The sequence below is a fragment of the Magnolia sinica genome, chromosome 11, assembly GCF_029962835.1.
Source record: "Magnolia sinica isolate HGM2019 chromosome 11, MsV1, whole genome shotgun sequence".
In the NCBI taxonomy this organism is placed as follows: domain Eukaryota; kingdom Viridiplantae; phylum Streptophyta; class Magnoliopsida; order Magnoliales; family Magnoliaceae; genus Magnolia; species Magnolia sinica.
Window position 1 is genome coordinate 75,435,273 of NC_080583.1, and position 27,896 is coordinate 75,463,168.

The 27,896-nt window shown below is 39.6% G+C and overlaps 1 protein-coding gene across 4 annotated transcripts in view; it reads right to left on the bottom strand.

Annotated features, from left to right (window-relative positions):
• The window catches only part of LOC131219391 (RHOMBOID-like protein 12, mitochondrial), a 58,956-nt gene that overhangs the window by 12,714 nt on the left and 18,346 nt on the right, over nt 1-27,896 (bottom strand). The window contains exons 2-6 of one of the 4 annotated variants that reach the window (XM_058214498.1): nt 16,994-17,108; nt 16,235-16,354; nt 6,937-7,041; nt 2,352-2,375; nt 2,081-2,104 (exon numbers count right to left, since the gene is read on the bottom strand). In XM_058214498.1, coding sequence (XP_058070481.1) covers nt 2,081-2,104; nt 2,352-2,375; nt 6,937-7,041; nt 16,235-16,354; nt 16,994-17,108 — 388 coding nt within the window. Of the gene's footprint in view, nt 1-2,080; nt 2,105-2,351; nt 2,376-6,918; nt 7,042-16,234; nt 16,355-16,993; nt 17,109-27,896 lie in introns of all 4 variants that reach the window. The other 3 variants (XM_058214497.1, XM_058214500.1, XM_058214499.1) reach the window with 3 other exon arrangements.

Here is a 27,896-nt window from a genome sequence, read left to right on the forward strand (position 1 = left end):
TAATTGGGCGTAAAGCGTTTATAGGTGGCTCCTTTAACCAAGCCATTGCCTATGAGTCGTTGACTCATTCTTCAACGGGCACGCGGTCAGAGATTTCTCCTCCCACTGCTTAGGAGCTCACGGATTAATGGATATGTATGTTGCTCATGGAGTTCCTTGAATTGTGCTTGGATTCATAAGTTTCCCCTAAATCCTCCTTGTGGGATTCCTAATGCAGGACATGAAATTCAAATACGATGTGCAAGATTTTCAGGCTTTAGATCACGTTAGTTCAAAAACAGTTACACAAAATTCCATATCCCGCACAAAAGGTCAAGCATTCAATCATGGATAATCTATACAGGCCCAAACCTACACAAACTAGGGTTGGATCAATCAAAATCATAGACCAAACAATAATCAAAGGAGGGTAAATTCATCCACACATGCATAGAAATAGTTCCCTAATCCAAGGGGTTCATAGATTTTAATTCAGGGAACCTTAAGGTTGAAGAAAGGGCATAAAATTGAGGATTTAAGTAATTTAGGGTTAGGGATAGGGATTTGCGGTGAAAGAGAGGTGAAAGAGAAGAGAGAGACGAACCAGAGAAGCGTCACACGCGTGGACAGTGGTAAAGGCCCAGACGCACGTGTGATGGAGGTGTCTCACACGTGTGTGGGGCCCACAAATCGAAAAACGGCTAGCTTGGCCCTGGTTAGCCAGGGGTGGGCCACAAAACTTCCAAATTTCAGCTTGATCCGATGCATGGTCTATACGTGGTGCTCCGCCGAAGTTTCAGCTCTCCTGCAGGGTTAAATTCTGGAAATCTGCTGTAAGAGAAAAACGGCTGCAATAGAGGATGGATTTGAAGCGTAGATGATTGTAGGAGAAGAAAAATATGTATGGTAGAAGGTGAGGGCGAATCGAGATAGGTATGGCTTTGCACCACGATAGTTAGACCTTCAAAGAAGGGAGGGCTTCGCACCTAATTAGGCTTTCACAAGTCAGAAAGGAGCAGGAAAACGCAGAAATTTTATTCAATCTTCTATGAATAAAAAAGACTACAAGGGGTGCCTATTTATGATAAAACCCTATACCCCAAAACTCGTGCCATGTGCGTATCTTATTACTTGGTGATGAAATAATAAAAAATAACAATTAATCAAAGCAATCTAAACCGTCCATGATACTCCTAATAACAATAATAAGCAAAACCCAAAGTACTAGATTAATTAGAATAGTGAGCCACGATCATGAGAACCTATGGTGGGATTCAAATGACTATCGAGTCCACTCTAATGAACCAAAACGCAGTCCTCTAACTAGGAGGCCCTCCTTGGACGTCATCATCGATCCAAATCGATGGTGGAGCTCTCCTCCTCCTTGTGTACCTGCATAGGGGGGCGTGCGTGTGCGCGTGATGTCCCCATCAATTCCGCTTTCGAATCTTGTCATAAGCTAGGAGCTGAAATCGAGGTACTATGGAGGTTGTCATCACCGGATTCGGTCTACGACGAATGAGCTTCGGAAACCGAATTTGGGGCATGACACATGCAATTGCAATAACTCCGCACACCTCCACGCCATAGGGGCAAGTCGCTTCACACACGCAACATTCACGACACTGGGTGAGAGGCTTCCTCATAAAATCAACATGCATTCTCATGAAGGGGTACGTGCTTATGCTGGTGAGACATCAGGCTAGGCAGATGAAAACACACCTTCATACACCAGCTTCTCTAGGTCACTCTTGGTGGAGGGCGACACTTTCGATGTGACAAGATGGGTGAGTAGCTCTACAAGTTATCCATGGATATTTGCAAGGTGAGTAGGAATCTCCAGATTTTATTTTATTTTTTGAAGTTGTATCTTTAGGGAGGCTGTTCCGAATGCAGGCTATCGTTAATTGTGTGAGAATGCTATTGTTTGGGGTAATTTTTTGTTGTGTCTTGATCTTTCTTTCATAAATTTTTTCAGTATCGATGAAAAAAAACACTATACATGCATGTTAGGCTTATGCTTAGCAATACATATGTATTTGTTTGACACGCATGCATGCATCTCGCCAAGTCAACATAACAAGCTCTCATGAATACATAACAGTCCACGTACATACTTTGCATCCTGAAAATACAACAATTAGAGAACAAAATCAAAACCGTGCGGCACATCAAACAGTTAAGAGATGTTTTCATAATTCTTTTGTACAGACTAGTAGAAAACCCATGCATAGAATGGGAAGCCAAAAGAAGAAGAGGACAAAAGAAACAACTAAAGAGCAAATACTAGCAAAATTAAGAAATTTGAATTTGGAGAATCATCAAATATATGGCAAAAGAAAAGGACATAACAAGCTCTCGTGAATACATACCAGTCCACGTGCGTACTTTGCATCCTGAAAATACAACAATTAGAGAACAAAATCAAAATCGTGCAGCACATCAAACAGTTAGAGATGTTTTCATAATTCTTTTGTACAGACTAGTTGAAAACCCATGCATAGAATGGGAAGCCAACAGAAGAAGAGGACAAAAGAAACAACTAAAGAGCAAATACTAGCGAAATTAAGAAATTTGAATTTGGAGGATCATCAAATATATGGCAAAAGAAAACGCCAATATCTAACAAAAAGCTTGAAAATTATCAAAGATATTTGGAGCTGATACACAAATATTATAAATCATCAGCCGGAAGAAAGAATATGATTCTAACGAGTAGAAGAAACATGCAACACAGTTGACTTGGGTTCTTTATCTTATTTTATTTTATTCTTTGAATGATTTGCATAAACATCATAGTGAGAGTAATAGGTCATTGAGAGAGGAGATGTTTTCACTTCGAGGGTATTAATGTCCAACTAACCTTTTTCCTATGAGACTAAACCTTACTAAATGGTTAAAGAAACGATACGAGGGGCTACAAATTGGATAAGGCCTTTGTCGACTTGAGTCACATGGTATCTCCTCACGCCTCTAGCTTCCTTTAACTTTAGAGGAAATAATCCTATGTAGTGCATCCATGCCATGTTATAGCTGGGCACACTTGATGCATTCTAATCAGACGTTCCTAAGCTGCTAACAAAGAATTGCCCATAATTCCATATTCCATAACAAAGAATCAATTGGTCTAGTCGTTTAAAAAAGAAAAGAATCCATTGATCTTGGCCCAACTCTCTCGAGGATACATACGTTTGTGTGCATGTGTGTGTTGTGTTGGAAATATGTGACATTTTTAAGGCAAAATTGGAAAATTATGTAGGTAAAAGTATGATTGTAGCTTAAACTACAATGTTCCTATAAATAAATAAACACATATTGGATCTCTTCACACTTTAACTACGATGTTCCTATAAATAAATAAACACATATATTGGATCTCTTCACACATGCACATGCACGTATATATATTGTATCTCTTCACACATGCACATGCACATGCACATATATATATATTGTGTCAAGTACCTTCAGATAGTTGCATTTTACCATGTTGGTATTCCGCGTGCGCGCGCGCGCGGACACACACTCTTTATGTGTGTAAAGTATCTTCAGATAGTTGCATTTTAACATGTTGGTATTCTACACCATCTATTGTAACCATTCACTTGGTCCAACCAACATGTCATAGACCACTTTGAAAAATCATTCTGACAATATGACTGGACAGTTCTAACCATTTGAATGCTAGCCCTCTTCTGTAGCACAACAGCTAAAGTTGGCACCATATGATTTAACAAAGAAAGGGTATGGGCATATTCTGTTAAGAAATAGTAGTGTAATTTCTACGAGAGTGTTCTTATAATTTCTGTACTTTTGAGGGTATTCTTGTAATCTATGTAAATTCTTTAGATAAGCTTAAGAAGATCCTTAGGTTTCTCTAGATAAGCCTGTAAGGGTATTCTTGTAATCTATGTAAATTCTCTAGATAAGCTCGAGAAGATTTCTTGAATCTTCCTTAAAAAACTTGAGAAGCCTATAAATATCATATAAATGTATAGTATATCTTTTTATTAAAATAAAATACTCCACCATTGTATTCATTCTTATTTTTTGAATGGTCCCTTTGTATTAATTCAATTAATTCAGTGGAGAAAACAATTCCTACACTTCAAGGTTCTTGTCGTGGGCCAAAGCTGATACACAATTGCAGTAATGGCAACATGGAGCAACTCATGCAGTTATTGAAGAAATCAAGCAGGATGAAGACTATGAATGATGGCAAAATCCAGTGCACGCCGTCCACACGTGCACCCCCCCCCCCCCCCCCCCCCCATGCTCGTACGCCAGAAAGAGGGCCCCACCGTCAATCTGGATCGATGACGACGTCCAGGGAAGGCCTCCTAGTTAGAAGATAAAGTTTTGATTCAAAAGAGTGGACCCATTAGTTAAGAAAAGTCTATAATGGGATCTCATGATCATGGCCCACTAGTTGGATTGATTTTATATTTTAGGTTTTGCTTATTGTTATTTTTAGAATATCATGAACGCTTTGGATTTCTTTGTTTGGTTTTTATTTTAGTTTACTTCATCACCAAGTAATAGGTTGCGCACATGGCATGAGTTTAGGGGTATAGGATTTTTCCTATAAATAGGCACCCCTTATAGTTCTTTTGATTTCATTCAAGTTTAATAAAAATTCCTGCTTTATTTTTCTGCTCTCTTAGTGAGTTGTGGAAGAATTCAAAAATGGGTGCGAAGCCCTCCCTTTTCAAAGGGCTAACTACCGTGGTGCAAAGCCACATCGATCCCGATTCACCCCCATCCTCCATCATCTCTCTTTTTCATCTTCTACCACCATTCGTGCTTCAAATTCGTCCTTTGGTGTAATAGTTTTCTTCTTTATAGCAGAATTCCAGATTTTGGCCCTACAAGAGGGCTGAAACTTCGGCGGAGCACCACGCACAAGCCGTAGCTCGGATCGACCCGAAACTTCGGGATTTTGGAGCACACCCCTGGCCGACCAGGGCTAAAGAGAGTTTTTTTTTACAATCGACGCCCCCTCGCACATGCAGCCAGGCTGCGCACGTGCGAGCGCCCCAGGCCCGCTGTCCACATGCGGGAATCGACTTTGGTTCAGGTTTCATTCCTCTTTGCCTCCTCATACATATTTTCTTCATAAACTCTAAACCTATATTGCGTTTTCCTTAATTTGTTTGCCGTTTTCATCACCCTAGGGTTCCTTGAATTGAAATTGGGGAATCCCTTGGATTAGGGACTGATTTTTATGCATGTGTGGTTGATTTCTATTTCCCTTTGACATCGTTTGGTTTATAATTTTTATTGGTCCAGTCCTATCCTGTGTCGGCCTGGACCCGCATAGATTCCCCTTTTAATTGAATGATTTGGACTGTCATGCGGGATGTGGAATTTGTGTAACTGTTTCTAAATTGGTATGATCTAATCCTGAATTCTTGCATCTCATACTTAAATTTCATGTCCTGCGTCAATGAAGGAGTTTACTGTGATAACAAGTGCAAGAAAGAAACCCATTGAGGTGCGCCATCATTTTCTTCGGGAAAAGCTGTTACGTGATGGTATTGAAGTGCTATATGTGAATAAAGAAGAGCAGACTGCAAATGTATTTATTAATAGGTTATCTTTTGAGGTTGGCTTGGTGTGATAAGTAGAGAATCAGTGATAAAGGGGGGAGTGCTAGAGTCATCTTAGACTTGACACTGAAGGGGTTGGACCAGCATGTGGTGATGGTTGCCATGAATGTGGTGAGTGCCATAGCGATGAAATCTTCTTCAAAAGAAACACAACAATCCCGCAAAGATGGGTGTTGTGCTTATCTCTCAGAATCTCAAGAAGGAACATTTATCATGAACGGGGGGGCATACAAGATCAATAATATGGAAAAGTGTTAAAGATTATTAACATCTTGGCGGGTCATTAGGATTTAATTTAGTATTTTGTCTTATAATTTTTAGTTCTACAATGGATGTTTTCAGGAAAGCTCTTATTATCTAAAGGGAGTCTTGTTTAGTAAAGCATACATTTTGGGTGTGTTTGAATCGAGGATTCCTTGAGAAAAGAAACGAAAAAGGAATGACGATTTCCACTACTAGAGGAAAATAGTGAATTCCAAAAACTAAGTTGTGTTTGATTCACAAGGAAAACTCATGTGAAATCCCATTTTCATTGGAAATTGTTACCTCGTTTCTTGTGTCAGAAAAAAGGAAATGTGGAAAAGCTCAATGATGACTTGCGGAATTCACTTTTGTATGCAAATCAAATGGCAGAAATATGTCAAATCAAGGGAAACTATTTTCTTTTCCCATGGAATCCTCAAAATCAAACACGCCTTGAGTGAGAGGACGTGCCCTAATAAAGAGTTTATTTTCTCTCTTGTGTCTTTTCCTCTTCCTTTTCTTCCTTTGCTAAGAGTGATCATGATTCACAATCTTTCATGAGTCTCATCTCATGTGTGGTCTCACACGGGTGCACATAGTATCACACAATTGCATGACCTTTGGGTGTGCCACAGAAACCATCAAGTCTGATCATTCTCACATGTGTATTAGATCTATGAAGATGTTCACAATCTATCCACTACGTGTAGATAGATCTACAATTTGTTCCACAAAAAACATCACATGTTTGATCCATCTGTTGCATGAACGCTTCAGTTTAATTGTCCATTGCTTTCGTGCCTATAAGGCCCACCTGATAGTTGAAAACCTGGGTTTGCAAATGATTTACATGGTTGGTCCCACCTGGGCTTGGATGCCGCACCCACATTCCAGGCTACACTTGTGGCTTCGTGCGGAGGTGTGTATGGAGCTAGAAAACATCTGTATAAATATACGGACATAAGGGTACTGAATATCAAATGGTTTGGTTTCACAGAGAAATGAAGTCAAAAATACTAATTTGATCATCATATTCAGATGGCATCTAACTAAATAGTAGAGATTTGAATTCAAATATCAACTAAACCATTGTGCTGCTCAATACATTTGAAGATGAGATGGCCTTGTGAACCAAGAAGAAAACTGATCCACCAATCGCCCCAGCCAGGTAGAGCTTCAGTAGAAATCCGGGTCCAAATAGCTGGCTAATCTGATCAATGTAACAAACCAAGAAAACCATTACGAATTACTCATGATATCACAAAATCCAAAAATCCACTGATGAAAACAGATTTTTGACATTAGTAAAAAAACATGATCAGAGGGTTTTGGCTAATCAAGAACAGCTTTGGTTATTGACACAGTGAGTCTATATACAGTTCATGTGGATAGAATACAAAAGCATTCTTCTCCATTAAGAAAGGACAAAAGGCAGCTTCATAGAAATGTTTATAGTACATAAAATGTCAATATTTTAAGAGAAGATCTCAAGTCCAACTGGTTAGACTTTAAGTTACAGTCCACCCAGTGGATAACTATTGACCATGGTATTTTTTAACAGTAACGGTGGCTATAACAGCCACCACTGTTACGTTATGATATGGGCTGTAACAGCTGTTATGGCTTCTTCTTCTTCTTTTGAAAAAAAATAAAAAATAAAAATCCTACATTGGCCCCGCAATGTTCTGTTACAGGGCCGTAACAGGGCGCTATGGGCTGTTTCTTTCCATAACGTTACGATCCCATAACGTGCAATGGTGGCCACCATTACCTTTACGTAATGCCCGTAACAGCCATGTTATGTAACCATTTTTAAATACCTTGCTCCTGAACTTTCATGCATGTGAACAACAATCAAGCCACCCAATAGCTTGGCCCTACCATGAGGATCACCTTGTGTAAAATCCGCATTATCCACTCATTGATTCAATCAAACTTGTCTTTTGCTATTAATCAATGGCCGGACATTGTTTTCCATGGTGTGGTCCACTTGATGGGTAGAAATGACTGATTTTTGCATCAGGTGATCCTCATGCTAGAGCCAACCTATTGGAAGGGTTGGATATTCACATGCTATTAATAGGTTCGAAGTTATCCGTTGGGTGGACCGTAGCTTGTAGCCCAACCAGTTGGACTTGAGACCACCTCTTTTTTTCTACATATACAAGGTTAAATAATTGCAAGTCAATGAATTGCATGGTATAGATAGACTTTCAGCTCAAGTCCTCGATCATGCTCAAATCACATTGGACCTCACTGTTGTTAACCTTCTACGATCTATGATTCCAAAAAATACCATTCCGCATGATTTTAATAGAAAACAATTGTGGTTCGAATGGAATTTGATTTCACAAAAGATTTACATGAAGTTATGAACAAACGATTTCAATAAAAGACCAAATCACACAGGGTTTTTGTGATTGTAATGATTTGAAATCTGGCTTAGTTACCCTTCTGACAATTTTAGATATATATATATATATATATATGGAAAGGTAATGGTTCTGACAATTTTAGAATCCTGTTCAGAACGTTGCTTCAATTGAGAGAAATAAAACCGTATCGAAGACCATATACTAGAAATATGGAACTTAACATCTAGATTTCTTCATCAAGAAAGCACACTTCTAAAGCTCTACAGCTTGGGTTGTCATGGGCCAGGCCTAATGAGAGCAAAAACAAATTTTGAATAGGCCAGGCCTAATGAGAGCAAAAACAAAAACTTTGAATAGGCCTGTCCAACAGACTTGGCACGCCGAGTTTAAAGTCCAGGCCCTAACCAACCAAATCACCGCCCATTGACAGCCATATGTACAATAAAAAATAAAAGAGTGGTCTCACATTCAAAGAATATTGACTAAAAGATTTCACAACATGTGAATATGACAATTTAACCATCTGTTACAAACCAAAAATTACTGAGTTATATGATACTCATGCTGCGTGTGACACTTGATACGTCGGCACTCATAAATTGTAGACGTGGCATATATTAAATAAAATAAAACCAACTAGATTGTGAAGGCCACTATCGTCAATTCACAATCCAAAGATCAGATTGGTTGAACACTCCTAACTTATTCGTGGATGCCTGTTTGTGCAAACAAGACCAATGGGTATTTTTCATTTTCAGCCATCCAATAAATGTCCATGAACCTAGTATCAGATAATGGAATAAGCTTAATTTTGCGATCATGATACATCTGAACTGGGATAATCAACCAATGTAATAATCTAACATTGCACCTGTGGGAATTTTGTGCTCTTATTGTTGGTCCCAAGCCTAGATAAAGGAGGGTTGAGTTAGGTTGGTAACTGGTGTCAAACGTATGTCATATCTTTCATCATGAATCTGAACAATATGACATTCCAGACTCATGCTAAGGCATTCCCTATAAGCGATGCATTGCAACTAGCATCGTAGCCCTGGTTGTGAGGAATGGGCAAGCGTTGGCTAGGGTGTCCCCCAGAAGCAACACACCACAACGACATTCTGTTACTATGAGAAGTAAGGAAGGTTCCCACACCATTCTAGACATGCACGGGTAAAGAAGCTAGCCCAGGAGAGTAGGATTCGTCTTGGCACATATAGGAAAATTGGCATGTAAATGTACGGAGTTAGTAGATATGATGAAACAACAGAGAGTTAACATACTTACATACAAGAGACCAAGTGGAAAGGGGCCAAAACTAGAGAAATTGATAGATATAAACTTTGTTATATAGGAAAGGGCAGTAATAGAAATGGGGTATTGACGTATTGTATTTGTTAAGTGATAGGATTTTATTAATAAAACTTCTACTAAGAGAGGAGATAATCAATGTTATTAGTGCATATGCACCAAAGGTACAGTTAAAAGGATAGAATCAAGAGACAATTTTGGGAGGATATGGATGGATTAATGCAAGGAATTCCAAACAGAGAGGATATTTGTAGGAGGAGACTTAAATGCTCATGTAGGAAAAGAAAGTAGAGGATATCGTTTTGGGAGAAGAAATGAGATGGGGGATGCTATCCTTGATTTTGCCGTGGCATACAATCCAGCTCTAGCAAACACATGCTTTAATCTAAGGGATGGACACTAAATAACTTTCAAAAGTGGATCATATACAAGCCAAATAGATCTTTTTGAACATAGGAAAACAGATAGATTGATATGTAAGGTTCCAAGGTTACACCAAGAGTCTGACTGCACAACATAGGTTAGGTTATGGATATTCACATTAAGAGATGGGAGGGAGTGGAATTAATTGGTTATGGATGTTCGCACTAAGTGGTGGGATTTAAAGGGGGGGAGATGTTATTTAGAAATAAATTGATGGAAGAAGTAGAATGTCAAGGAAGAAGTATATGTTATGTAGAATGAGATGGTTGTGTGCATTACAAAAGTGACAAAAGATGCATGTATTAGGAGAATCTAGAGGGCAAAGCTATTCACAAGAAATGCTCATGTTTCAAAGCCTCGAAGGGGACTACATATGAAGAAAGTTTTAAACATAATAAAAACACCAAAAAGATTGCTAAGAAGTATGTGGGGCTAAACGTAAGGCTTGTAATTAGAGGTGGGCATCAAGTTGAGTCGGATCGGATTGGGTCCAACTCGACTCGATCCGATTTTTCAAGAACCTGGCCCGAACTTTCCGATCCGGGACCGAGTCCAGCAGGGCTGACTCGATCCGATCCGAATCCTTGTTGGCCTGACCCGAACTAAGTCCGACTCGGTCTAGGAAACCGAATCGAGTCGGATCGAGTTGAGTCTAGGGAGAGAGAGGGAGAGAAAGGAGGAGAGAAAGAAGGAGATGTGGGAAATTGAGAGAGAGAAGGAGAGAGGAGGAGAGAAGGAGAGGAGGGAAATCGGGAGAGAAAGGGGGAGAGATGGGTGGGTGCGGCGCCTCCTTCGGGTAGAGAAAGAGGGGTTAGGGTTCGTTTGGATTTCGGATCGGATCGGTCCAGATTGACCACAATCCGAACTCGATCTGATGTTGAGTGGTCCTTCTCGATCCGCACCGATCCAGGCCTTCGGTTCGGTTCGGATCGGATCGGATTCTGCCTAGCTCTACTTGTAATGATTTTTACAACATATTGGGGGGCAAAAGGTTGAGAAAGATGTCTTCAAACTTACAAAAATGAGACTAGATCATGTCAGATGTGATAACCAGAGGATACTAGAAAACGAAAATGATATAAATGAAAGGTGGAGAAGTTATTTTTAGAACATGCTGAATGACAATCACTTTAAGAGCATAGGGGTAAAAGCAAGCACAAACTCAAATAACGTTAGAGCCCATAGATATTTTTGTAGAATTAGGATAACTGAAGTGAAAGAAGCTTTGGGAAAAATGAAAACAGGAGAGGACCTCGGACCAGATGGTAATAGAGTTTTGGAAGTGTATGGGGTATATTGAGTTATTTTGGTTGACAATGTTGTTCAACAATATTGTAAGATTGAAGAACATGCCAAATGAATGGAGAAAAAGTATTGTGACACCTGTTTATAAGAATAAAGGAGACATGCAGAGATGCACTAATTAATAAGGGATTAAACCTATGAACCATACTATGATGCTTTGGGAGAGAGTGATTGAGCAAAGACCAAGGCATGAGATGCACGTATCAAAAAATCAGACTTTTTTCATGCCTGGGAGGTCTACCACTTAAGCTATTTTCCTAAGACAATTGATGGAGAAATATAGGGGGAGGACAAAGGATCTCCACATGGTCTTTATTAACTTAGAGAAAGCACATGATAGGGTCCCTAGAGAGTTAATCTAGTGGTTTTTGGAAAAGAAAGGAGTTTCAAGAGGATATATTGGCGTAATTAAGGATATGTATGAGGGAGCAGTAACAAATGTGAGGACCACTAGTGGAGAGACATGATTTCCCAATTATTGTAGGCTTGCACTAGGGTCATCATTGAGCCCGTACGTTTTAGCATGTTATGGACGAATTGACTAGTCATTTGAAAGAAGATATCCCATTGTGCATGTTGTTTACAGCTGGCATACTTTTTATAAACAAGACAATGGAGGGCATAAACACAAAGTGATATATATATATATATATATATATATATATATGCTTTAGTATTTAAAGGATTTAAAATTGGTTGGACTAAAACAAAGTATATAGAGTGCAATTTTAGTAACAATAGGAGTGAAAACAAGGAATTAATTAAAATTGTTGACCAAGAAGTTTCCCAAAATGACCACTTTTGATACCTTGGGTCAATAACTCATGAGAATAAAGAGATTGAGAAGGATGTTGCCCATAGAATTCAAGTTGAGTGAAAGAAATGGAGATATCTGCCTCTAGAGTTTTATGTGAACGTCATGTACCACTCAAACTAAAACGGAAATTTTATATGATAGCAATAAGACCAGCCATGCTTTAGGGAAAGATTGTTGGACAATTGAAGAACAACATGTTTATAGGATGAATGTAGTTGAAATGAGGATGTTGAGATGGATGAGTAGGAAGACGGGGAAGGATAGAATTAGAAATGAATGCATTTGAGGGAGCTTAGGACTAGCACCAATAGGTAATAAGATGAGGGAAAGTAGACTTAGATGGTTTGGTCATGTGCAACGGAGACCAAGAACTGCAATGGTTAGGAGTAAGTTGGTATGAGTTGCAACCTCTAAAGGGACGTGGATGTAGTAAGAAAAGACTTGATGACAATGGTCTAACTGAAGGTCTATCCCTTGATAGAGTGGAATGGTGGAACAAGATTCGTTGAGCCGATCCCAATTAATTGGGACAGGGCTTAGATGATGACGATGATACATCTGAACTGAGTAGAATAATTTGACTATTTGTACACCACGTGTGCAATTTCTAAGTAATTTCTACTTATGTGTATCATCCATCATAGTCTACCAGAGTGTAACGTCTCGGAAAAATCCGTACAAGGACCCGAGTACCACCTCATGCAGAAATCACCCAGGACCAAATCCTTTAGAAATTAGGCTAGTATTAGCAAGCGCTAAACTAGAGTACTTGTGAAATTAACACTAATCACTTTAAATATGATCTGCAAGACCCAAACCGTGTAGTATCATTGACGCTACATTACCCTGAAATCTAGAATCTATCTCAAAACCTAGTTGCTCTCGGGAGCACACCGAAACTCCGTATCGGACCTGGACTGGACGTCGAAAGTCCGATAACCGCAAAACTATATAGTTATGACCACATTACTAGACTTGACAACCCCCTCGGAAATCAAGTCTTAATTGTGTCTAAAAATGCACAACTTGAGCCCGGAACAAAGTGTGTGAGAAATGTGAACATCCTTACAAATAAAATCCGAATTTAAGTAATCTGAGTCGTGTCGCTTACGCGTCAAATATAAGGATTCAGATCGTCAGAATCTGACTCAAATACACCATCGGATCAGGAGAAATGTCCCACACATGTCGGTGTACTTGTGACCTTGATCGAGTGACCGTGACCGTTGAACTGAAACTGGTCCGCCACGGTCGATCTACAAACCCGATCGGAACGAAAACTCAGCCTGACCTAGATCTAATGTCAGGGAGCTTAAGTCCGACCGCACGTGGAAAAGGGGCCACCAGAAGTGCTCCGTTGGGCTGAAACAGACACCCTTTGGATATAACCTAAGTATACCTTGGCCCTGGGGCCATTTCCATCAGTCCTGAGCCTATATAAGGACCTTAAACACTCTCTCTCATATTCCATACGAATTATAAAAACCCTAAGAAAGAGAATAGAGAAAAGAGAAGGGGAAAAGAAAGAAAGTGAGAGAGTGAGTTGGAGATTCTTCCTGGGATTCGATCCTGCTACTCTATGCACTCAACCGCCATTCCTGTATCGCTATACAGGCGATTCTGACTCCGTACTTAGATAAGAAAACCTAACCCTAACTTGTCTTAGGGTTTCCGACTAACGTATTAGATGAATTAGTTAACCTATTCCCTGTTATAGGTTATTGTGGTGCTGTAGACCAAGACTTAGCTTTTAAACTGAGTTCGTTACGAGTCTACCGGCGAAAGGTGCGGACTATAAACGTATAGGTTATGGTTTTCAAAGCTTTCAATGTCAATTAATGATTTATGACTTGAATTGCTATCACATGCTTAGACACGATGTTTCTCGCACTTTACACATATATATGAACTATATGGAGTTTAGTGTATTCCATATATTTGTAGAAAGGATCATATACGTATGGAATTTGAATGTGTGTTTGCCATGATTAATTGTCGTGTGTTTATACTAGTTGTATGTGTAACAACTCCTTAGTGAAAGGATTTGCCCTAATACGTGTTATCACCAACATACGTCATGTATGTTGGAATATGTAGTCTAAATGTTTGTAGAAATGTCTGAATGAACAGGCATGTAGTAAATTGTATTTTACATGGGTGTTGAGATGAGATTCTCAACTACCTTAATAATGTGTATGATTTCCTCCATGTAACTTATATTCTTTGTCTGTTTTACTTAGGGACTGCATATGTGTGAATTTATGTTTAAGTTGAAATCCATCAAATGCTCACATGCTTGTATGATTGGAATTAGGCATTCATTACTGCTCTGATTATCTTATAAGATTATCTGTTATAATTGAATGTGCTTGGGACTACGGTATAGTCCAGGCAATCGGTAACAGGCACTAAATAGGTGGCTAAGGTTGTTTCGCCACAGAGGACATGTTCGATGAATCCGAGCTGTACTTGGGATGTCGGCAGTGGTTAGGCCACACAGAGTGCTTACGCACTTCATGTCAATCAACTCAACGTGCGCTCGTACTAGTCGAGCTCGTCAAGTAACCCGATTGACCCGATGTATGTTCACCATGTATAGACGCTACTGCTTGAATCTAAGGCACCAAACTCACCAGTGAAAACCCCTTTAACCTTGGTACCTCGATCTGCCAAGACTCATGAGCCGGGCATGGTGGTATGGGACACCGTGGTCGAGCTGACATCCTACGCTGGGGTGACGAGCCTCTCCGTAGTGTCCAGTGAGCAACACAACCTCGTGAGCCGAATACGGTGGTATGGGACACTGTATTCGAGCTGTCGGCCTACACTGATAAGGTGACGAGCCCTTTGTAGTGACCTCGAAGCATACCGCGATACCTAGGCCTGCACTGATAAGGCGACGAGCCCTTTCGGTGACGAACGTAACAATCGTATGACAGATTTACTAGGCGACCTAGAATGGATCACCATTTGGGAATTGACGAGAGGTACCTTAGCTTCCTAATCTCGTATGAAAAGGATCTAATAAGAATTTAGTAATCATACTCATGCACGCATTGCATGTGCCATTTGGCGAATGTGTAAAGAGCACGAGGAAGTGACTGCGACCGTTAGATGAAGATCGCTAAGGTAGTAGGCGAAGGCATGCATCATTTATACATGACATTCTAGTTAATCAGTACTTAGGGATGTTGACCGCATTGCTTTATCATGTGCTATTGAATTGAGAACGATGTGTAACCTTTGCTTTATTGTTCACGAGTTGATCACTCACTCCCAGTTACGGGATGATGTTTTAAACCACAGACCTGTCTTAGATTGCAAGAGATCGCAGGCAGAGCGATTTCGAAGACGAGAAGCATGCATCATTTATACATAATATTCTTACATTAATCAGAGTACTTATGGGGCTTCAGGGTTACACTTGTAGATGACTATTATCATTCTTGACATTTTGTATTTTGAAACAATATATGTAATTATTGATGCAATGCATACATACTTTGGACTTATATTGATTTGTAAAGTTGATCACTCACTCCCATGTTGACGTGGATGATGTTGCTTATAATACCAACCTGGACTTATGTCTTAGTTGCAATTTGGCTTAGACCTCTGAGGCGAGCGTTTCAAGACGAGGAAGATGTTATCTCATTAATATGATTCAAAGATGCGTTGGTCATATAGACCGTTCTGATCGACGGGGCTTCAGGGTTACACTTGTAGATGACTATTACATTTTTGACATTTTGTATTTTGAAACAATATATGTAATTATTGACCTGGCAATGCATACATAGTTTGGGAACTTATACTGATTTGTAAAGTTATACATATTTGAGTCAGTCTTCCGCTTGCATATTACAACTGTCCCTGGATTATGTCTTGCTGATTTGGCTTAATCTTATTCATGTCTTATGCACTAATACAGACAACATTTAATCATCATTAAATATGTTGCATAAGTGATGCGTTGGAACTCGGGAGTTGGACTTCTACTCGACCCCCGATTTTCAGGGCGTTACACAGAGTATCAAAGTTTTTTTTTTCCTCTAAATTATCAGCAACTGCACACTGCACTAGAAAGAACTGAACATGCATCTGTTTGTGAGTCATAACTATCGGAAAACATAGATGCTAATAGAGAAGAGGAATGTAAAGGTATATTAACATACACTAGTACCAAATAAGTATAGACCAAACATGTTGGAGAAGAGATGCCAAGCCTCAACATGACTGAATGCGGAAGTGATCAGTGTGTGAATACGCCCGCTTGTAAAGTTGTCTAAAGAAATCTGCATCAAAACATCAAGAACTTAGCATGTGATGGATGTAGAGCTTTCTTAAGCCCAAACGCCACTAAAAGTGGTCACATTAGCCAACCTCCCAGGTGTATGGGAAATCCAAGCCATGCAGCAGGTGGGTTGCCACCATGTCGATGATCTGGCCCTAAAAAGCAGGCAGATCCAATCATTGGGCACGCCATAAGTCTACATTGAATGTGGACAGTTGGCAATTTCATTTAAACCACCCATTGTTCCTGACTTCCTGTACATGTTTGGTCAGCCTGATGAGTTGACCAGCCTTATTTTTTGGGTCAGGTCAAACCCACAGCTTGTACCACATATGGCTGTGTAAAGGTTGACAGGTGCATAGCAGGTTAGAAAAGCTCATTGAGTGCATACATGTACTCTTATCAGATAATAAGATGAAAAGTAAGTTTGAGGAGCATGAAATGCTAATGCTGTTAAGGTTTACTTTCTAAGCAAAAGCTCATATGGTGGAATCCAAAGAAAGCACAAACAAGTGCCATTCTTTTGCTACAGTTGATTCAATAATAACTAGGTTACTGACCATGGAAGAATCCAAAGAAAGCGCAAACAAGTGGCATTCTTTTGCTACAGTTGATTCAATAAAAACTAGGTACGACTGACCATGAAGTTCTTCATCATAAATATAGGATCTGCAATCCTCCATAATATGAAAACAGCTACATTGGCTGCAATCAAGCCCCAAACAACAACTTCTCCTGTTGGTATCCTTGACCTCCTGCAAATAAGAAGTGAGAAGAATTATGGCTTCTTGTTTTGAATAACAACATAATATTACAAAAGAAGCAAACAAAGATACAACACTCTAGGTCTAAACTCCAGAGCAGTGTTTTCAATATTGACAATATTGGCCGATATATCCCACATTATATCGTGCATCCCACCTGGGCGATACAAAACCCCAAGGTAGTATCTAAATTCTTCGTATCGCAAAAGATATCGCATGATATTGCAATGACTTGCATAATATCGCAGATATTGTGAGATATCACTAGTCTTTTTTATAAAATTCTTGACATTGATGATATTGGTCAACCGATATCGCACAGAACATGTGAAGTTCTGGGCTTTCTTCAGAAAATTTGAAAAAAAAAAAAAAAACTCATTCTAAATCTCCTTTTCTTGATTCCTCTCCGCTTTTAACTAGATTTTGTGGATTTCAACCCTTCATCTTGAATCCCTTAAAAAAAAAACAAATTTCAAGTCAAAATCAAGATTCAAGTTGATTGGAGGCCCTTTTTTATCTGGTGAACATTTTCAAGTTTTGATCCATTTTTTTAACTGTAAAATCATGTGAAATTAGTGTCAAATAGTTAGAAATCCATGATTTTCATGTTATGTATGAAAAATCATAGATTTGGAGCTTCAATTTTGAGATTTGGGGGAGATGGGCTGATTTAGGGAAAAAGGAAAAATCAAAATTTCCCTTTTTTTCCAAATTGGTTGCAATCTTACTGTCCAAACATGAAATCAAACATATATGTGACCTGATCTAGTGATTATTGGTAATTTGGAATTTTTCAAAATTTTTTTTTTTTTCAAAATTCCACTTCGATCAGCGGTCATTTGGCCCCCATCTTAGAGTATTTAGGAGTGTTTGATGAAATCATCATCACATACACTCTAATTTTGGGATTTTAAGGAATATTGGCCATTTTGCAGAAAATTGGGGAAATTTCAAAAAAATTTCAAAATTTCCCAAATCATTTGCAATATTATTGTACAAACATGAAATCAAACATGTATGTAACCTGATCTAGTGAATCTTGGTAATTTAGGGATGATGAAAATTATAATTTTTTTTTTCAAAATTCCACTTCTATCAACAGTCAATTAGCTCTCATTTTAGAGTTTTTTTTTTTTTTTTTAATTCAAAATTTCACTCCTAATGTATGCACAATTCTATGTGGGTCTAAGCCAACAACCACACACATCATTTACAGTTATATTTCTAGTTTTCTACTTTTTCTTTTGCTTTTGAATGTATTGCTTGTGTTTCCATACATGTCTTCCTACATTTGTAAATTATACGAATTGACTTTGAATATACTTGCATCAGTTCAGTTAGATAGCACATAGATTAGGACCCTATACAAAAGAAACCTATTATATGCTCTTGTTTTTTGTGATATTTTGATTTCTAAGTGTGTATTGATGTCTTTTTTAACAATCCTTGAAGTTTTATTGAAAACTTCGCCAATTTCCCAATGTTTCCCCATGTTTCCCAACAACAACGTTACGTTATGTGTTACAACCGATATATCCCATGCGATAACCGATATGTATTCATATTCCAAGGGTGTGATACATTATGCGATAACGATATGGACAACATTGCTCTAGAGTCTTCACTAAAAAACTGACTTTGACATTCCTACAATAAGCAAATCCTCCAAGCCCTTGACATCTTTGCTTATATGGTGTGGTGATTATTTAATCCACAAGAGACATTGCGAATGCCATTAAAGATAAAAGTGAGTCTTCAAGTGTTAGAAATTTAGAATTAACACCAACATCCCATCAAATGGCAATTGAGCCACCTTCCACAACAAAATTCCAATGATGATAGAATTGAGGCCTTATTTTAACCCTAAAGCTCCTGCCCAATTTGAATATCCAATGCTCATTGGACCACTAAAAGTGTTGCAAACTATCCCTTATTATGAAGGATAAGACCTCCCACCCCAAGATGACCCAGATTACTAAAAGAGAAGATGTCAAAATTAAGTTTCCAAAATCGTAATCCAGGGTCAAACCGCTTCACCTTAGGCTTATCCGCTCCCGATTCACTAGAAATGCACACCCCCAACTCACAATCTTGGATAACAAGGCGCCGACAACCTCTTTTCTTAAAAGGGCCCAGGCCCCAAGGCTAGGGTGGTCAAAGGTCAAGTACTATTTCACCCATGTCCTGGCTCCATAAATGGGTAAGGGACGTGTGTGTGCGTGCTTGTACCAAACCCTGATCTGAACTCACTAGGGGGTAAGGGTCTTGTTGGGTTGGGTTCAGGATACCATATTCAAGGCATTGCACACAAATATGATCGGGTTTAGGCACCTATCAGGTCTTGGGGTCGGGTCAAGGTTCAGGTCCAAGTCCAAAATGCAAGTTAACAAGTTATTTTAATCCATTGTTTTATAAATAAAATTCAGGTAGTGTGCTCCCACCTTTCTAAAAAAGAAAAGAAAAGAAGTGCATCAAACATCTTGTTAAATGCATCTTCAGTGTGCATTGGCATCTTTTGCCTTAATGGAGCAAGCATTTCAATTACTGCACCACTTCACGTAGAGAACTTCAAGTTAGAGATCCCTATGGATGCAATGCCTGTCTTGACACCTCTCTCTTAGTGTTCGCCTTTGTAACTTTCCTTCTTTCTAACAACTATGACATCAAAGTTCAAAAAAGGACGTGAAGCTCTAAAAACTGAATCAAACAACAAAATCATGAAAGGGTTGGATCAAAATTGTTAGATCAGCTTGTAATTGGAAGCTTTCCTTGGGGTTTGTTTGGGTAGTGATCAATGTTGTCATGTGCGATCGCACATTCGCATATGCGCACAGTGCAACAGAAATCTCATATGCGACAATGGCATATGCGATTTCTGCACATATGTGATTGCATATGCCACATGTGTGCGAATATGTGATCGCATATTCGCCGATGGTTAGAAATCTGACCATTGGAAATTAAAAAATAAAAATAAAAAATCTTCCTTTTTTCTTTATAAAAAGGCATTCAAAACACTCATATTTGCTCTCTCTCTCTCTCTCTCTCTCTCTCTCTCTCTCTCTCACACACACACACACACACACACACTTTCAAATCTCTCATTCTCTCTTACATAATTCCAAGGCCCAAGCTCCATATTTCTTTCAACTTTCAAGTTTAAAGTATCAATCAAGGATTCAAGAATCAAGAAAGTAAAGTAAGCAAGATTCAATAATACATCGAAATTGAATTCAAGTCAACTCAAGTCTCACATTACATTTTCTAATTCTACTTCTATCCTATCTCTTTCTAGTTTCTTCTAAGTTCTAAATATCATAATCATATTCATATACCCACCACTCTCTCTTGCTTTACATTCAAGAGTCGAGACTCAAAACAATTTTTTTTAGTTTGTTACTTACAAGTTACAAGAGTACAAGTCTATAACATTCTCAAGACTCAAGACTCAAGTCAAGACGAGTGAAGATAAGAAGTCAAGTGAAAAATATACTTCCGATTTCTGAATTTTAGATTGTGTAATTTGTGTTTTTGTGATTGTGTTGTGTAACTCTCTCTCTCTCTCTCTCTCTCTCTCTCTCTCTCTCTCTCTCTCTTAAGTGTAACTCTCTCTCTCTCATCTCTTTAGTCTCTTGACTCTTTAGTTTTTACTAGTTTACAACCTACAAGTTATAACAAGAAGAATCAATACACACACCAACATCACATCTTCTTCTCAATCTTCCTCTTTGAAACCCAAGTCGAATGACCCGGGTTGGAAGTATGGGCACTATCATAGTGATATGGATAAAACTCACATAGTATGTGAGTTATGTGGGTTCCGATGGCATTGCGCGGCAGAAGCAACACCTTACACATTTACTGGGATCAAATGGAAAAGCATGTGACAAAATTACTCCACAAATCCGAAGGGAGATCATGGAGTATATGGATAAACAATCAAGAAAGAGATGTGATAGTGTCCTATGTCACGAGGAATATATGAAACAAGACGCGTATGAAGATATAAACGTAGTTGATGTAAATGAAGTTAGTCTCACTCCCTCTAATTCGATAGACCAGTCTAGACCACAACCAACAGCTTCGAAAAAAGCATGAGAGCATAGGCCCATGGATAGATGGTGTAGACCACACCCCGAGGATGTGGTCGACCAAAGGGGTCGGGGCAAAGGGCCGGCTCAAATAACTTTAAAAAGCCGGTATAAACAAAAAGATAGGAAAACCACTATTCAATATATTGCTAAGTGGTTTTACCAAACCGACATTGCTTTCAACGCAGTTAAATCGAGAAGCTTCAAAGTTATGGTTGAGGCTATAAGTCAATTTGAACATGTGCTTAAATCTCCATCATATCATGAAATGAGGGAGACATACCTCAAAACCGAAGTTGATTATACATGATCCTTTATAGCTGAATATAAGGAATCGTGGAAAACGTATAGGTGTTCACTCATGGCCGATGGATGGACCGATAGATCCGGTCGGTTTCTCATTAACTTTTTGGTAAATTGTCCAGCTAAGACAATGTTCTTGAAGTCCGTGGACGCATCGGGTCATTCACATATTGAAGAATACTTGTTTAACTTACTGGATAATGTAGTTGAGGAAATTGGTGAGGAATATGTTATACAGGTAATTACAGATAATGCAACCTTGTATGTATTGGCCGGCCATTTTCTTATTAAGAAGAGGCATCGTTTATTTTGGACCCCCTGTACAGCCCATTGTGTTGATATGATGTTGGAAGATATAAGTAAGTTATTTTTAAATGTGATCGCAAGGGCTAGAAGAATCAGTCTTTATGTACAAACATGTCCTTTTCAATCGAATGATAAAACACATTGGGGGTAATTTGCTACATCCAGCCATCACCCATTTCGCTATAGCCTTTTTAACACTATAAAGATTATAAACAAAAAAAAATCAGAACTTTGAAGCTTTGTAGTGTCGGCCGATTTTACAAGTGGGCATTGGTTAAAGAAAGCTGAAGGGAAATAGGTTCAACAAAAAATTATTTCGCAAAGTATTTGGACACAAGTGGTAAATGCGCTAAAATTTATTCTCAAACTAACTAATTGGATTAAGATCATATGGTGGGGTCTGCCTTGATTGATCATGACCACTCACTGCAAGGAGTAGAAAAAGATTTGAAGAGGATAATGTGAAGAAGAGATGAGAATATTGAGAGAGAAGGAGGAGGAGAGTTTGGGAGAGATGATGTGTGTTAGGCTTGTATGCCCTAACACATAATATTTTATTATGAAAAAGCATATAGTACACTGCAGGGGAATAGGAAAGTGTGCACATGCACTTACACTAAAAGGACACACTATAAATATAATACACTAGCATTCTCTATACTCCCCCTCAAGTTGGAGCATAGATGTTGATCATGCCCAACTTGTCACGAACACGATGAAGAGCATCTCGACTCAAGGATTTTGTAAGAACATCAGCAAGTTGATCCCCAGATCGAACAAAAGGAGTGACAATTTCCTTAGAAGCAACTTTCTCCCGAATAAAGTGACAGTCAACCTCAATATGCTTGGTTCGCTCGTGGAAAACTGGGTTACGAGCAATATGGATAGCTGCTTGATTGTCACAGTGAAGAGGAATAGGACCCGAAGGAGGATAGCCAAGTTCTTCAAGAAGATTGCGAAGCCACACAAGTTCACATGTCGCATGAGCCATAGCACGATATTCAGCTTCAGCTGAGGACCGGGCAACAACTGGCTGCTTTTTGCTCTTCCAGGTTATAAGATTGCCACCTAGGAAGGTACAGAAGCCGGATGTAGAGCGGCGATCAAAAGTATTACCTGCACAATCAGCATCGGAATAGCCAGAAAGATGAAGATGACCATGCAACTGAAAGTAGAGGTCAAGACCCGGGGCTAATTTTAAATACTGAAGTATGCGGTAGACAGCCGTGAGATGAGAAGTACAGGGAGCTTGCATGAATTGGCTAACAACCCCCACTGCAAATGAGAGATCTGGGCGAGTAATAGTCAGGTAAATAAGCCGGCCTACAAGTCGTCGATACATCTCGGGATCAATAAGGAGAGGACCATCATCTGGTCGAAGCTTCTGTGAAGTATCCATGGGAGTGGTAGCAGGCTTGCACCCTAACATGCCGGTCTCCATGAGAAGATCGAGCGCATATTTTCGTTGTGACAAGACCAATTTGGATGATGAGCGAGCAACTTCAATTCCGAGGAAGTAACGAAGAGGACCAAGATCCTTGATTTCAAACTTGGTCTTCAAAAAATCTTTGACCTCCCTCATTCCAGCAGAATCACTACCGGACAAAACAATATCATCCACATAGACAATGAGAACCATGATGCCCGTCGATCGACGACATATAAAGAGAGAATGATCAGCATGACTATGAACAAAGCCAAACTCCAAGAGAGCCTGACTAAATTTTTCGAACCATGCACATGGAGATTGTTTGAGTTCATAAAGAGCCTTCTTCAACCGACATACAAGTGCAGGGTTGTGAGAAGCAACAAAGTCAGAAGGTTGATGCATGTAAACTTCCTCTGTAAGATCCCCATGGAGAAATGCATTCTTAACATCAAGCTGAAACAAGGGCCATGATAAATTAACGGCCAAGGAGAGCACAACACGAATTGAATTAAGCTTAGCCACCGGAGAGAATGTCTCGAAGTAATCCACACCATGAGTCTGTGTGTAACCTTTTAGCAACAAGATGGGCTTTATAGCGATCAATTGAGCCATCTGGAAGAAACTTGATTGTATAAACCCATCGACAGCCAACAAGCTTATGGCCTACAGGAAGTGGCATAAAGTCCCAAGTATGATTCTTCTCAAGAGCAGACATTTCTTCTATCATCGCCTTCATCCAATCAGGACTCTGAAGAGCATGTGAGAGAGATCTAGGAATAATCTGTGATGAAAGGGAAGCTGCAAACGACTGAAAAGACGGTGAAAGATGATCATATGAAACGAAATTACTAATGGGGTGTTGAGTACAAGATTGTGACCCTTTGCGCAAGGCAATGGGAAGATCTAAACTTGAGGAAGGAGAGTCACCTGAGCCAACATCCAAAGTGAGCGGAAGGGTAGATGACTAAGCTTGTGAAGATTTATCTCGACGCTGATACACCCGCAGAGGCTTAGGCTCAACCATATCACCAACAGGATGCTGAATAGAAGGGAGAGGAGTTTTCCCATGATCATTAGTGGAAAGAGGATAACAGTTATACTCCCCCCTGATGCGCAAGAGGATCACAGAGGGATCTACCTGGAGAGGAAAAAAAAGAAAGATCCTCAAAGAAGGTGACATCGGCAGAGACATATTTCTTGCGAGTCAATGGGTCAAAGCATTTATAACATTTCTGACTCCGAGTATACCCTATAAAGACACATTTAATCGCCCTGGGACTAAGTTTATCATTACTCCCATCCAAAATTTGAACAAAGCATGTACAACCAAAAACTTTAGGTGGTAGAGGAAATGGGTTATCATGAGGATACAAAATAGTAAATGAAGATTTATAAGACAGAATACGTGAGGGTATACGATTAATAAGAAAAGTAGCAGTTAAAAGAGCATCACCCCAAAAATGTTTGGGTAGATGCATACCAAGTAGAAGGGTGCGAGCAACGTCAAGAAGATGACGATTCTTTCGTTCTGCAATACCATTTTGTTGAGGAGTGCGAGCACATGACGTCCTAGATAAAATACCACGTTCTTGCAAGAAGGACAGAAAGGCAGTAGACATGTATTCTACCTCATTATCAGAATGGAGGGATTTGATGGAACAATGAAATTGAGTGTACACTTCATGATAAAACACTTTAAACGTATCAAACACTTCACTTTTAGATTTCAAAAGATAAATCCAAGTCATGCGGGAATAATCATCAATAAAGGTAACAAAATATCTAAATCCAAAAGTCGAGGTAACCGAAGCTGGTCCCCAAACATTCGAGTGAACCAGAAGAAAAGGTTGAGATTTCCTCCCAGAAGAACTAGGAGGAAACGTAGCACGATAATGTTTAGATAATTCACAAATATCACAGCATAATGGTTTAGTGACAGGTAAGGAGGGAAATAAAAGTCTCAATCTAGCAATGGATGGGTGGCCTAAGCGGCAATGCCACCGAGTCATGGACTCTTGATCTAGAGAAAGGGTACTAGAAGCGGCATCATCGAGAAGATAAATGCCTCCTCGCTCATGCCCCCCACCAATCACTCTCTTCGTCTGTAGGTCCTGAAACAAACAATAAGAAGGAAAGAAGGTGATGGAACAATTGAGTGATTTAGTAAGAGAGCTAACAGACAATAAGTTTAATGGAAAACGAGGCACATGCAATACGGAGGACAAAGACAAGGAAGAAGAGAGGGATGGAACCAATCCCAGAGATGGGAGATTGGGTTCCATCTGCGACTGTGACATACTGAGTGGGAGAAGAAGAAGAAGAATAAGAAGAAAAGAATTGCAACTTACCAGTCATATGGGAGGAAGCTCCAGAGTCAATGACCCAGGAGGTAGGAGAGGATGACGCAAGAAGGGCGGTACCTGACCGGGCCGAAGCTGCGTGAGAAGGCTCGGGAATATCACGAATGTGAAGCCGCATAAGGGCATCATATGCCGCCCAAGAAATAATAAGAGACTCCTGAAGTAATGCTCAGCTGTCGGGGTAGAAGACTGTGTCTCGTAATCAACAGTGAAGCAATGAAGCAATGCGATATGTAGGACGATCATGTACCGCCAAGAATATTCAATAGTGTGATTAGTTCCACCGCAATGTGAACAAATGCGGAAACCATTACGCCCTCGTCCACGTCCACCACGACCACGAAGACTACGGCCACCGCGACTGCGATTCAAACGCCTACCACGACCACTAAAAGCCTTCCTTGCGCCCTGAGCTCAAGGATGGTACCCTAAGACCAAGGGAGGACTGATCGCCAACAAGATGTGCCGAACGCTCGGGTTGCACAAATGAATGAGAAGGAAGAGTAGAGATCATAACACGCTGACACATGGCATAGACTGTCATCAATGGGGGAAGAGGATCCTGCATAACAACCTGATCGCGAACGTGAAGATAATCAGAACTCAACCCAGCGAGGAACTGCATGATACGAGTATCATCCCGTTGCTTATGAGCATGTTCATGATCCTCTTTACATTTGGAAGGAAGAGGCTGATACATATCCAACTCATCCCACATACCCGAAGCGTCGAATAGTAGTCTTTTAAGGATCTGGAGTTTTGTTGAAACCGACCAATTTCTTGAATAAGCTGGAATACCCGTGAAAAATTCTGAGATTCCGAGAACATATCATGAAGCGTATCCCAAATGCCTTTAGCCGAGGATAAAAACATCACTGAGTGGCTAATCGAGGAATCTATGCTATTCAACAACCATGCAATAACTTGATAATTCTCCTTTGTCCAAGACTTGTAGGTAATATCTGTAGAGCTTGGGGAATCATCCAAAATATACGACAACTTGTCACGGGCTCCTAAAAATACTTTTACAGATTGTGCCCATTGAAGATAGTTGTCACCATTCAACTTAATGGAGGTAATCTGCAAGGGGTTAGATTCAAGAGACCCCTATGTCAAGAGATGAGGGCCCTTTGTCAGCCATAATAGAGTCCAAGAGAAATAAACCTATGCCAAGAGACCCCCTATGCCAAGAAAGATTGATTCAAACAACTCTATCTCACTCAATCCTTCAACATAACAAGAGATAAACCTCAAACAAATATCAATCATCCAAAATACCATGAAACGCAGTCAAATAGGGCCTGACCGAGTGAAAAACGGCCTAGCCGCACGCCCATTTAAGCATAAAAACATCTCAAACATTGATCTTAAGTAAAAAATCCACCATGGATAGCTTGGGAGGAAGATTTCGGTCCATCTTGAGCAAAGAAACCGAAGAAAAGCTTACCGATTTGAGGTAGATCGAAGAAAAACGGAATCTGGAACCGATTTTCGAATTTCTCTATTTCGCCCAAAATACCATGAAATGAGGTCCAATAAATTCTGAAAAAATCATGACAAATCTTCTAAAATCAAGATCTATCAAACCCCTAAACTTTTAGCTCAAACAGAGCCCATGCGTCCGTACAACGCTGACGTCAGCCGTACGGCTGCTAACGTCAGCAAGGTGACGTGTCGCCTCTCAACCTGTTGGATGCGGAATGCCTTGAACTTGCTCTGATACCAAGTAGAAAAAGATTTGATGAGGATAATGTGAAGAAGAGATGAGAATATTGAGAGAGAAAGAGGAGGAGAGTTTGGGAGAGATTATGTGTGTTAGGCTTGCATGCCCTAACACATAATATTTTATTATGAAAAAGCATATAGTACACTGCAGGGGAATAGGGAAGTGTGCACATGCACTTACACTAAAAGGTTACATATATAATGCGATGGAGAGGGCGAGTAATAAGATCATGGACCATTTTAACTATAGAGAGTGTGATTACAAGCCAATTATAGATATTATAAATAGAAGGTGGGGCAACCAAATGTCATCTCCATTGTATTCGGCTTCTTACATCCTTAACCTAGCTTATTTATTCACTTATCCTGATCCAGCAGAAGCACTTACTATGCATATGATTGGATTTATTAATGTGTTGGAAAGAATGATTCCAGATAAAGAAGAACAGGACAATATCTCCGCTTTACTGGACTTTTATATAAAGAGTGATGGCATATTCTCAGGGGAGATCTTTATCAGGCATCAGACAATGAAATTGCCTAGTAAGTACTATGAATGTCTCAG